This window comes from Somniosus microcephalus, chromosome 7 (assembly GCF_052327205.1).
Source record: "Somniosus microcephalus isolate GS21.2 chromosome 7, FLI_Smic_1.0, whole genome shotgun sequence".
Lineage (NCBI taxonomy): Eukaryota > Metazoa > Chordata > Chondrichthyes > Squaliformes > Somniosidae > Somniosus > Somniosus microcephalus.
In genome coordinates this window covers 17,239,583-17,251,664 of record NC_140993.1, presented here as the reverse complement: position 1 = coordinate 17,251,664, position 12,082 = coordinate 17,239,583, and the positions used below count along the sequence as shown (strand labels likewise).

Below are 12,082 nucleotides of genomic sequence, written 5' to 3'. Positions count from 1 at the left end.
CAATGGTGGAGCGATTAAAATCGGGGATGCTCAAGAGGTCAGAATTACAGGAGCACAGATGCCTCGGTGGGTTGTGGGGCTGGAGGAGATTACAGAGATAGGGAGGGGGCGAGGGCCATGGAAGGATTTGAAAACAAGGTGGAGAATTTTAAAATCAAGTGATGCAATGCGCAACCTTCATACAAATTTTACAAGCGAATGTCAAATAACTTGAAAGCAAAAATCACGGTTCACTCATTGATTTGTGCAACTTTATTCGGATTTACTTCAGGCCACCCTTGCCCGAGTCGTCCTCTTTCTTCTCCATGCCTTGAGACATCTGTCCAGTTTTTTCACATTTGGGTCTGTTGTAAAAACAATTGGTTTACAATGGTTCACCCTGAGAAACAATCAGCTGATGAGTATAGCTAGCGGAAAAACGCCATTAATTTTTATATAGAATGGGCAGCGTGTTGAGGCAAATCCAATTTACTGTCTTAAGTGAATTGTAAAATGCTATGGAGGTTACATAATCCACGTAGAATAATCGAATTTGCGGTTTTTGCGTGGGCAGGGAGTTGTTTTGCTTAATCGTAGAATCATCGAATAGTACAGCACAGAAGGAGGCCATTCGGCCCATCCAGTCTGCGCCGGCTGTTTCGAAGAGCGATCCCGTTAGTCCCACTCCCCCGTTCCTTCCTCATATCCCTGCCATTGTTTCTCCTTCCTGTATTTATCCAATCCCCTTCTGAAGGCTACTATTGAATCTGTATCCACCGCCCTATCAGGCAGCGCGTTCCAAATCCTAACCACTCATTGCGTAAAAAAGTTTTTCCTCATGTCGCCTCTGGTTCTTTATCCAATCACCTTAAATCTGTGCCCTCTGGTCATCGACCCTTCAGCCATTGGAAACAGTTTCTCTTTATCCACTTCATCTAAACCCGTCATGATTTTAAACACCTCGCTCAAATCTCCTCTTAGCCTTCTCTGCTCCAAGGTGAACAAACCCCACCTTCTCTAGTCTATCCACCTAACGTAAGTTCTGCATATATGTTTTTTGTTTAAACAGGATATTTTCAAATTTATACGAACTAATAAAAAAATATCAGATGCACAAGGCGTATTATAATATGGTCGACCCAATCATCAATGGATTGCCCAGAGGTCTCCCCACTTCCCCTTCCCTTCTCCAAACACACATGAGCCTCATCACCCTTAGTCAGTCCGTTGGCAAGTGCTCTGCCCAGGGTATAGCTCAACTATACCGACCAGAGGGTATGACTGCCCCAAATGTGCTGAGTTCTGATCTCATAGAGTCATAGAGTTATACAGTACAGAAAGAGGCCCTTCGGCCCATCGTGTCTGCACCGGCCATCAAGCCCTGTCTAATCTAATCCCATTTTCCAGCACTTGGTCCGTAGCCTTGTATGCTATGGCGTTTCAAGTGCTCATCTAAATGCTTCTTGAATGTTGTGAGGGTTCCTGCCTCTACCACCCTTTCAGGCAGTGAGTTCCAGATACCAACCACCCTCTGGGTGAAAAAGTTTTTCCTCAAATCCCCACTAAACCTCCTGCCCCTTACCTTGAAATTATGCTCCCTGGTTATTGACCCCTCTACTAAGGGGAAAAGTTCCTTTCTATCTACCCTATCTATGCCCCTCATAATTTTGTACACCTCAATCAGGTCCCCCCTCAGCCTTCTCTGCTCTAAGGAAAACAACACCAGCCTGTCCAGTCTCTCTTCATAGCTGAAGCGCTCCAGCCCAGGTAACATCCTGGTGAATCTCCTCTGCACCCTCTCCAATGCAATCACATCCCTCCTACAGTGTGGCGACCAGAACTGCTCACAGTATTCCAGCTGAGGTAGAACAGGGTGCAATTGTTGGAAAATGCACCCTGGGCTCGGGAGGGGAAAATAAATCTAAAGCTGGCATACCCACGCCTGTTTGCTATCCAGTGAGCATTCTGGGAAGGGCAGCTGAGGGCATCGGGCAAGGACAGAATCAGAGGCGTGAATACAACGCCACCATAGTCAAATAGCTTGCTAGCACTTACTGTCCAAACTCTCTCATCAAGAATGGCGACGTGGGTAGGGCATCGGAGGACTGCTGAAGCCTGTGGGAATGTACCCCCAGCGTCAGTCAGTTGGGCCAAATTCTTGCGCTCTGGGGCTGCAAAAGAAAGTTTCTGGGCAGGGGGTGGAATTTGGAAAAGGACTCGCCCCTTTTTGCCTCCATCAGACAATGCACTCTGTGTGAGGGGGGCGGGGGGGGGGCGGGGTTTATTATGCCTAAGAAATGACAGAAATACGTCATTCTAAGTATTACCTACTATTTACGCCCAATTTCTGTGGGACCCTTATAGCTATTAGACTTTTATCCAAGCAGTATTAACAGGATTCAGAGCCGGAACCCAGAGAATTTGGGCCAAATTTTAACATTATCCTGTCTCCGACACTGTGGGGTGGGTCAGCATTGCACACAAGGGAGGTGACTGACTGACCTCATTGGACAACCCATTTATGGTACTCCAGCACATGATGTGATCAAATTGTGGTGTTTAAGGTGATTAAAGGAGTTGATAGGGTTGAAAGAGGGAAACTATTTCCTCTGGTGGGGGGAGTCCAGAACAAGGGGGCAGAACCTTAAATTTAGAGCCAGGCCGTTCAGGGGTGATGTCAAGAAGCACATCTTCACACAAAGGGTGGTGGAAATCTGGAACTCTCCCCCCCCAATAGCTGTTGAGGCTGGGGGGGCCAATTGAAAATTTCAGAACGGAGGTTGATGGGTTTTTGTTAGGTAAGGGTCACAGAACCAAAGCGAGTAGATGGAATTAAGATCCAAATTAGCCGTGATCTCATTGAATGGCAGAACAGGCTCGAGGGGCTGAATGGCCTCCTCCTGTTCCTAGGTTACTACGACACGCCATATCAGATGCTGGCTACCAGTTAAGGGCTATGGGCTGCCTGTTGTATGCTGGGCAATTGTCGGATATGAGAGGAAGGGGCAAAGGGGCCCTGGGAGAGCACTGGACAAGGAGCAAAGAGGTCCCTGGAACATTGGCCCATATATTCCGATCCCTACGGGTGGGTACGTGCTGTGTACAACCCCGCAGAGGGACATCGGAAGTGCCAGTTTCAGGCATGCCAAGCGCCTGCGCGGAAAACTGGCATTTCCAATCTGTCAAGAATGCTCTTGACAGATCGGACGCCTGCCCTGGAGAAGGGCCTCTGCGGGGGGGGGAGAGTTCCACTTTCTGGAGAACCTCCGCCTGCTGAAAACCCTTAGAAATCTTACGCCTGGTAAAAGCCTGCGTAAGGCCTGCTTTTACCAGCATAAGAGTTGAAAAAAAAGTATTAAAAAAAATTTCACTCATTTATAATTTCAAAATACTTTTAAAAAAAGTAAGTTTATTTTTAGCCCCTTAAAAAACTTTAATTTTTTTTTCAAAAAATTAAATTTTTGTTTAAAATATTTAATTTAATATAATTTTAACTCATTTTAAAAACGTGATGGTTTTTAAAAAATGTATTTAATGTTTTTGTGTCTTTTTCCAGTGATCCCCATTCATATATTTGACGAGTCTATCTGTCGAAAGTATGAAGGGCGATTCCCCTCTCCTATTGGCTGGCCTGGCCCACGTGATCCCAGGGACGCTTGCGAACCGCCTGCGTCCCTGGGATACGTGGGCCTCTGGGCATTTCAACTGTGGAGAGGCCCAGCATCGGAAGTGCGGAAGTGTCCGGACCTCGGGAGCCCTCAGGTAAGGGCGTAGATTTTTTTCCGATGGGTTTTTGTTAGGTAAGGGTATTAAGGGTCACAGAACCAAAGCGAATAGATGGAATTAAGATCCAAATTAGCCGTGATCTCATTGAATGGCAGAACAGGCTCGAGGGGCTGAATGGCCTCCTCCTGTTCCTAGGTTACTACGACACGCCATATCAGATGCTGATCGGAATATATGGGCCAATGTTCCAGGGACCTCTTTGCTCCTTGTCCAGTGCTCTCCCAGGGCCCCTTTGCCCTTTCCTCTCATATCCGACAATTGCCCAGCATACAACAGAAGCCTCCTGTCGGAAATTACGGGCCATTATTTTTCTAACAATGAATAGTGGCCTCCCCTTCAACGCCTGCTCCAGATGGTGCTTTGTGGCTAGAAGGAATGCTTAAGTGCTCCATCCATTCTGTGGAGGGGTGGGGTGCGGGGGCTGGGCGGGGACACGTTGACATTAAAATTGGGAGCCCAGTGCTACAGCTTGGGTGCAGCTTCCCAGCCCCCCTTTGTGCTCACCACTGGCATTGAGCTACGGCGGGCACCCCAGTTATCTTCAGGGTTTCACGTCTCTGCACCCGATAATAGGCAGCGGATGCCCAACGTGTCACTGCATCGGCGGCCCCTGTGCTAACTGAAGAAAAACAGTACAGCTGTCTACTGGGTGGAAAATCTACCATCAGTCACCAAATTAGGCACGAGAAGCATTTAATAACATAAGATAAGAACAAAAGAATTAGGAGCAGGAGTCGGCCATTCGGCCCCTCGAGCCTGCTCCGCCATTCAATAAGATCATGGCTGATCATCGACCTCAACTCCACTTTCCCGCCCGATCCCCATATCCCTCGATTCCCCTAGAGTCCAAAAATCTATCGATCTCAGCCTTGAATATACTCAACGACTCAGCATCCGCAGCCTTCTGAGGCAGAGAATTCCAAAGATTCACCACCCTCTGAGTGAAGAAATTCCTCCTCATCTCAGTCTTAAAAGGCCGACCCCTTATCCTGAGACTATGCCCCGAATGTAAATATTGGGTTTACTCAAAATCAATCTTTTATGGATCGATTTCAAACACTCACATTGGCTAAATGCATGTCTTGATCCTTCGATCCCATTTTCTTCTGGTATTTACGTTTCAGACAGTATACACTGAGCAGTGTGATTATCAGCATGACGAAGAAAATGGCTACAGACGAGACCACTGCAATTACAACCGTTTCTTCTTGCTTGCCAGGAGTTTCGCAATATTTGCCGGAATACCACCAATTATCACCTGTTGTACACCTGTAAAATAATAGTGGGTAACATCTCAGGTACTGAGGCACACAAATACTGTGATAGGGCGATGCACTCAATGGTGAGAAAGGAGTTTCTTTGCTTTGAATAATATATAATTAAGTGTATTTACAAATAAACGTCTGGAATTTCCTTGGGGGTTACAGAGCATTACATAGAATTTTACACCATTCGGATCAACAGGTCCTTGCTCCATATGAGCCTCCTCCCACCCCTCTTCACTTCAACATAACCCTCTATACCTTTCTCCCTCGTGTAATTATCAGGCTTCCCCTTAAATGCTTCTCTACTATTTGCCTCCCAAACTACTCCAAGTGTTAGCGAGTTCCCCATTCTCACCACTGGTTCTCCGGCCGAACCTTTGGTGGAAGATCGGCGGAAACCATTTCACGTAGGGACCTGTTGGGCCGAATGGCCTGTTTCTATGCTGTAAAATTCGATGTAATGCTGTGTAACCCCCCCCCTGCCAAGGAAATTCCAGACATTTGTTTGTAAATACCGAATTGCAAGATACACATACAATCTAAAGGCTCAGTTGGCCATGAGAGCAAACCCTAAGGCATTTCTGTTAACCGAACGCTGAGACTGTGGCCGGTAAGTTCCTCGGATTTGCTGTTGCTACTCCGGTGTTACTTTGTCAGAAGTGTGGTGCAACGTCGATGGAAAGGAAATTCGGGCGGGGTGTGTAACGGGCAGCCATTCTGCTACCACTTGTGTCAGCCAGTGGCTCAGTGCGTAGCACCCTCACCTTCTGAGTCAGTATAGGTTGTGGGTTCAAATCCCACTCCAGGAGACTTGAGCACAAAAATCTAGGATTGACACTCCAGTGCAAGTGCTCCAATGTCAGATGTGCCATCCTTTGGATGAGACGTTAAACCGAGGCCTCGTCTGCCCTCGCAGGAATAGCTGTAAGATCCCATGGCATTATTTTGAAGAAGAGCAGGGGAGTTCTCCCCGGTGCCCCTGGCCAATAATTATCCCTTAATCAACATCACTAAAACAGATTATCTGGTCATTATCACATCGCTGTTTGTGGGAGCTTGCTGTGTGCAAATTGGCTGCCGCATTTACCACATTACAACAGTGACTACACTTCAAAAAGTACTTCATTGGCTGTAAAGCGTCCTGAAGTCGCGCAAGGTGCTATAGAAGTAAAGGTTCTTTCTAGTTTCTAGTAACTTTCTAGTTTTTAATAATCAGTCTAATACTGCAGTGATAACAAAAGGCATTACCTGCATACAGGTTCTCCACCTTCTACAGTGCAGACACCATCATTTTTGCATTGAAAGTCAAGGCACGGTCCTGGTTCGCTGGCACTGGGGGTGGGTCTTGATGGTGTAGGTTGAGGGCCAACAGTGGTGGGGCTGGGTCTTGATGGTGTAGGTTGAGGGCCAACAGTGGTGGGGCTGGGCCTTGATGGTGTAGGTTGAGGGCCAACAGTGGTGGGGCTGGATATTGATGGTGTAGGTTGTGGGCCAACAAGATGAAGTACATCTAAAAGGACAAAGTACCACAGTTCAATGGACAACACTGCATGATTGGTCTTGTCACATCTGATCCAACACATTTTCGCATCAATATAAGTGCAGATTTCTTCAAACATTTAACCTGAATTCTGTGGTACTGTTCAGCAATGTCAAGAATGACTTTACCATCATGCGATGTATATTGATGGTAATTTATTAACCGAAATAGCTATAATATTTATATCCTTAGTCGAAAATGATTGACATATTTAATTCGTTATGTAAACGTGTTCAAAGATAAGGATTAGTACTTGTGCGTACCTAACTAGGAATTAATAAACATAACAGGGGTGTATATATTTTGTTTTCTTTATTACTGAACTGTGCACAGTTCTGGTCTCCATATTACAAAAAGGATATAGAGGCACAGGATATAGAGGCGCAAAAAAGATTTATAAGGATGATGCCAGAACTGAGGGGGTTGTAACTCTCAATACAGGCTGGGTTTCTTTTCTCTCTTAATGAACCGAGAAGGTTGAGAGGTGACCTGATAGAAGTTGTAATGTATACAACATTGAAGGGACTACTTTGTTTTGCGGATGTACATCCTTAGTTGCGAGCGTATATAACAGACGCGTATCGATTGGTACAGTCAGTGCCGAAGTTCCAGTTACCCAGTAAAGATCACTTGAAGTTACTCTCAGTCTCTGCTGCTTTATTATTTTATGTAGTTGTGTATAGCGGTACAAACACAACAAATTGGCGCCGAGAATTATGAACCTACGTCTTCCCATTCTGGCATCGCATCCAGAGGACACCGAAACTTGGAAGAAAGGAGCGAGAAGGTAGAGAAAATGGAGCACGCTTGCTAAGCCAGGCAGGGGATACGTAAGTCAAGTGAAAAGTGCACAGGACTTGCATGACGCTAGCTAACTAGTAAAGAAAGAAAAACGGGTTTGGAAAAAAAAAATGGCGATGATTGGCACTATTGCAGCATTTGATAGCAGCATTGAAGACTGGGCAACTTACATTGAAAGAGTGGCATTGTACTGTGAGGCTAACAGAGTGGAGGTAGAATAGAAAGCCACTGTTTTGCTGACTGTTATGGGCGCAAAGACATACAGGCTGCTACGTAGTTTATTAACCCCTGAAAAGCCAGCAAACAAAGCATTCAAACAAATAGTGGACACACTCCAAGACCATTTAAGCCCCAAACCACTGCTCATAGCTGAAAGATTTAAATTCCATAAACGGAACCAGAGCAAAAATGAAAGCATTTCTGAATATTTGGCAAAGTTGCGCAAATTATCAGAACATTGCCAATTGGAGTGTGCTTATCAGACGCATTGAGGGACAGATTTGTGTGTGGCATGCAAAGTGAAAGCACACAAAAGAAGCTCCTGTCTGAAAAAGACCTCACATTGGAGAAGGCTCTGAGTATCGCAATATCAATGGAAGCAGCAGCACGTGGCGCTTTAGAAATTCAACAAAAATCCCTGGAATATTCAACTCATAAAATGTCACTGAAACAAGAAAAGAAGTGCTATCGCTGTGGCAAAATGTCACATGACCACAATGACTGTTGGTTTAAAGACAAAGATTGCAGACAATGTGGCAGACGAGGGCACATTGAAAGGGTCTGCAAAGCAAATAAGAAGCAGAAAACTGATACAATACAGAGTAACAAAAAGGTACATCAAGTGACTGAAAACAAGAAACCTTTCAAAGATAGATACAAGAAGGTACACCACGTGACTGGAGACAGTTCCGATAAAGAAAAAAGTGACGCAGACTCAGAGGAAGAGGATCTGGCTTGTCTAAAACTACACAGTGTGAAAGAGACAGGGGATCACAGAATAATATGGGTTACTCCAGAAGTGGCAGGAGTTAGGCTGAAAATGGAGTTGGACACAGGCTCTTTAACAGTGATCTCTGGACATGACTACAAACGACTGTTTTCACACATACCGCTAAGGCCAACTAAAGTACTGTTAAAGACATACACAGGACAAAGAGGGTGCCCCAAAGGTAAAATAAAAGTGACCGTGACATACAAAGAAAAAAAAATACCGCAATTGAACCTCTGTGTAGTGGAAAATGGAGGACCACCATTGCTGGGACGCGAATGGCTCAGGAAAATACAGTTGGATTGGCACACCATCCAAGCACTGTTTGTGTCAGCAAAGGAGGACAGCAACGCCACTCCTGAGAGACTGTCACAAATACTCTCTGACTCTCAGGAAGTGTTCAAGAAGGGACTAGGAACACTTAAGGGCATGAAAGCAAAAATTAAGATTGAGGAAAACGCAAATCCAAAGTTCCACAAGGCCAGACCAGTGCCTTATACAATTCGCCCTTCAGTAGAAGCAGAGCTGGAGAACCTGGAACAGTTAGGGGTCCTGTCCAAGGTGGATTGGAGTGAATGGGCCACACCTATAGTTCCAGTGATGAAGAAAACCTCCAGTACAAAACCAGGAAAGCCAAGAAAAGTGCGCATCTGCGGAGACTTTAAAGTGACTGTTAACCCAGTCCTCCACACAGTACAGTACCCATTGCCTTGCATTGAGGACATCTTTGCTTCCCTGTCAAGAGGGGAACGCTTCACAAAGATTGACTTGGCCCAGGCCTATCTCCAAATGGAAATTGATGATGCATCAAAGAAGTACCTGACAATAAATACGCACAAAGGCCTTTACCAGTACAATCGGCTGGTATTCGGAATAGCATCAGCTCCTGCAATCTGGCAAAGGGCAATGGACCAAGTCCTGCAGGCGATCCCAGGTACTGTGTTATCTTGATGACATCATCATTACTGGCAAGAGTGACAACGACCACCTTTCCAGCCTTGAACAGGTGCTCATCAGGTTACGGGAGTATGGGCTCCGAGCGAACCGAGACAAGTGTGAGTTTTTCAAAAAGGAAATCTCATACTGTGGACATGTGATTGACAAGGACGGTTTACACAAGTCTCCAGACAAGATTGAAGTTGTGATTAATGCACCAACACCTGAAAATGTGTCTCAGTTGAGATCATATCTTGGACTGGTGAACTACTATCACAAGTTCTTGCCCAACCTATCCACAGTGTTACATCCACTAAATGCACTGCTACAGACAGGGTCACAATGGAAGTGGAGTGACAGCTGTGAACAAGCTTTTCAAGAGAGTAAAAGACTCATTACTTCAGAAGAGGTGCTAGCTCACTTTGACCCATCCTTACCTATTCGACTGGCATGTGATGCTTCACCCCATGGCATTGGTGCCGTGTTGTCACATAAGTTCCCAGACGGCTCAGAAAGACCAATAGCCTTTGCCTCAAGATCATTGACTACAGCTGAACGCAATTATGCACAGATTGACCGAGAGGCCCTCAGCCTTGTGTGGGGAGTCAAGAAATTCAACCACTACTTGTATGGTCAACAGTTTACACTGTTAACTGACCACCAGCCTCTCGTTTCAATCTTCAACCCAAGGAAGGATGACGGCACAACGGCTACAGCAATGGTCACTCTTCCTAGGGGCTCACCTGTATGATATTGAATACAAGGGGACCAAGCAACATGGCAACGCCGATGGTTTGTCACGTTTACCACTGCCGACCTCAGAGAACTACAACAGTTGACTCAGCAGAGGTATTTCACACAACAATAGTTGAGCAGCTACCAGTGACAAACTCTCTCATTGAAAGAGAAACACGCAATGACCCTACATTGTCAAAAGTTTATGACATCACTGTGAAGGGATGGCCAGCGTATGGTGACTCATTGGCCTAGAAATTCAGTCTGGACACTTTTGGGGCGCTAAAGTCGGGCGCTCGCTAAAGTTAGCGCCCGCCGGAAAGTGTAGGCCACATCGCCGAAATTCAGTAGAGTTGGCCCTAAGTTTGGCCGAGCGCTGAAACTGGCGTTGAAATGCTGTGTTCCGGCGCTAAGCTGGCGATGCGGCCTAATAACGCCGAAGCCGGGTGCAGCGCAGGTGCGGTCATGTTTTGATTGACAGCAGACACCCTGACGCCGGCCAGCTCTTAAAGGGGGAAGGGTCAACTTTGACTGCTGCCACGCCCTACATACTGGAGCCCTGCAGCTAGGCCTCAGCACTACTGGTGTGCCAAAATAGCGCCTGGAGCAATGGAGAGGGCCCGTGAGCGAGCGCAGCGCTTCTCAGAGCATGCTCTGAGTGTGCTCATTCATGGTGTGGAGAAGAGAAGAGAGATCCAGTGGCAGGAAGGCTCCCAGGAGCCAGTACAGGAGAGCCTGGGGCAAAATCGCCCGCAGGGTGTCATCCACCTGTGATGTCCCCAGGAGTGCGGACCAATGCCGCAAGAAGTTCAACGACCTCACTCGGATGGTGAAGGTGAGTACCCTTTCCAGTGTCCCCCTCATCCTTGCATGTGCACCTCACATTATGGGCAAAGGGACCTCAAAGGCCTAATGGGCAGCCCTCCTCCTGCAGCAATGGCACTTGCATGTTCATCAATAGCACTTTCTGCACTTAACACACTGGCCAAGCTATTCGACCATGGGAGGCAGTGCACCCAGCAACAGGGCACCACACTGGCCAAGCTATTCCACCATGGGAGGCAGTGCACACAGCGACAGGGCACCACACTGTACTTAGAGGCCGTCCTTTCTCTTGCAGGCCAAGCTGGCGAGCAATGTAAGGAGCCAGGCTGTCACTGGTGGAGGCCGTCCCGCGTACCAGGCGCTCACTGATCTGGAGGAGAGCGTGGCACGACTCATGCGTGGCCGGGTGACTGGCCCTGTCGCGATCGGCGAGGCGGACCCTGTACTGGTACCCACTGGTAAGGACATGACCGGTTGCACCTCTCTCGTTGCCCTCGCGCTTCAGATCTACATCCTTTCCCACTGACCGACAAATGCGCATAATGCACCACTCAGGCCTCCCTCGCTGACGGCCTGTCCTCACTCTAAAGCTACTCTTGTGCCTTCCTGCTTTCAGCTGGTGAGGAGGAGGTGGTCCCTGAAGCGCAGAGAGCCAGGCCCTTGGAGGAGGAGGACATCGAGGACCAGGAGGAAGGCGGCACATCGGGGGAACCCTCCTCCGCGCCAGGGGATGGCAATGGAGGGGAGACGTCTGGCCTGCAGGAGAGCCAGGGGGAGGTGTTGGAGGGGAGGGCCGAAGCTGGTCCCAGTAGGGTGGACGCACGCGGGAAGGCTCCGGCAGCACGCCGGCCTTCTGCCCAGAGGGGGGAGGTGTTGGAGGGGAAGGCAGAACCTGGCCCAAGTGGGGTCGACGCACGCGGGAAGGGTCGGCCAGCTCGGCGGCCTTCTCCCCGGAGGGAGAGTCCGCCCTCCAGTCCGGACACGGTCCTCGCCCAGGAGGTGCGCGTCCTCGATGAGATGTCGGCGGCGTCTGAGCGGCGCCACCAAGAGTTCATGGGGGTGGTCGAACAGATGCCTCACGCCATTGAGTCCCTGGCTCAGAGTGTGGTGGCTTTCGGGGAATCACAGGCCAGGGGGTTCGAACAACTCACGGCAGCGCACGACAGGGGTGTCCAGCAACTGGCCGCAGCACACGACAGGGGTGTGCAGCAACTCGCGGCAGCGCAG

The 12,082-nt window shown here is 48.0% G+C and overlaps 1 protein-coding gene across 2 annotated transcripts in view; it reads right to left on the bottom strand.

Annotated features, from left to right (window-relative positions):
- Positions 1-229: 229 nt before the first annotated feature.
- mep1ba (meprin A subunit beta a) overlaps positions 230-12,082 on the bottom strand; it is a 62,416-nt gene continuing 50,563 nt past the window's right edge. The window contains exons 13-15 of one of the 2 annotated variants that reach the window (XM_085992267.1): positions 6,279-6,540; positions 4,830-5,034; positions 230-344 (exon numbers count right to left, since the gene is read on the bottom strand). In XM_085992267.1, the coding sequence (XP_085848393.1) occupies positions 333-344; positions 4,830-5,034; positions 6,279-6,540 (479 nt within the window). In that variant the 3' untranslated portion in view covers positions 230-332. Of the gene's footprint in view, positions 345-4,817; positions 5,035-6,278; positions 6,541-12,082 lie in introns of those variants that run through there. The other variant, XM_085992268.1, reaches the window with a different exon arrangement.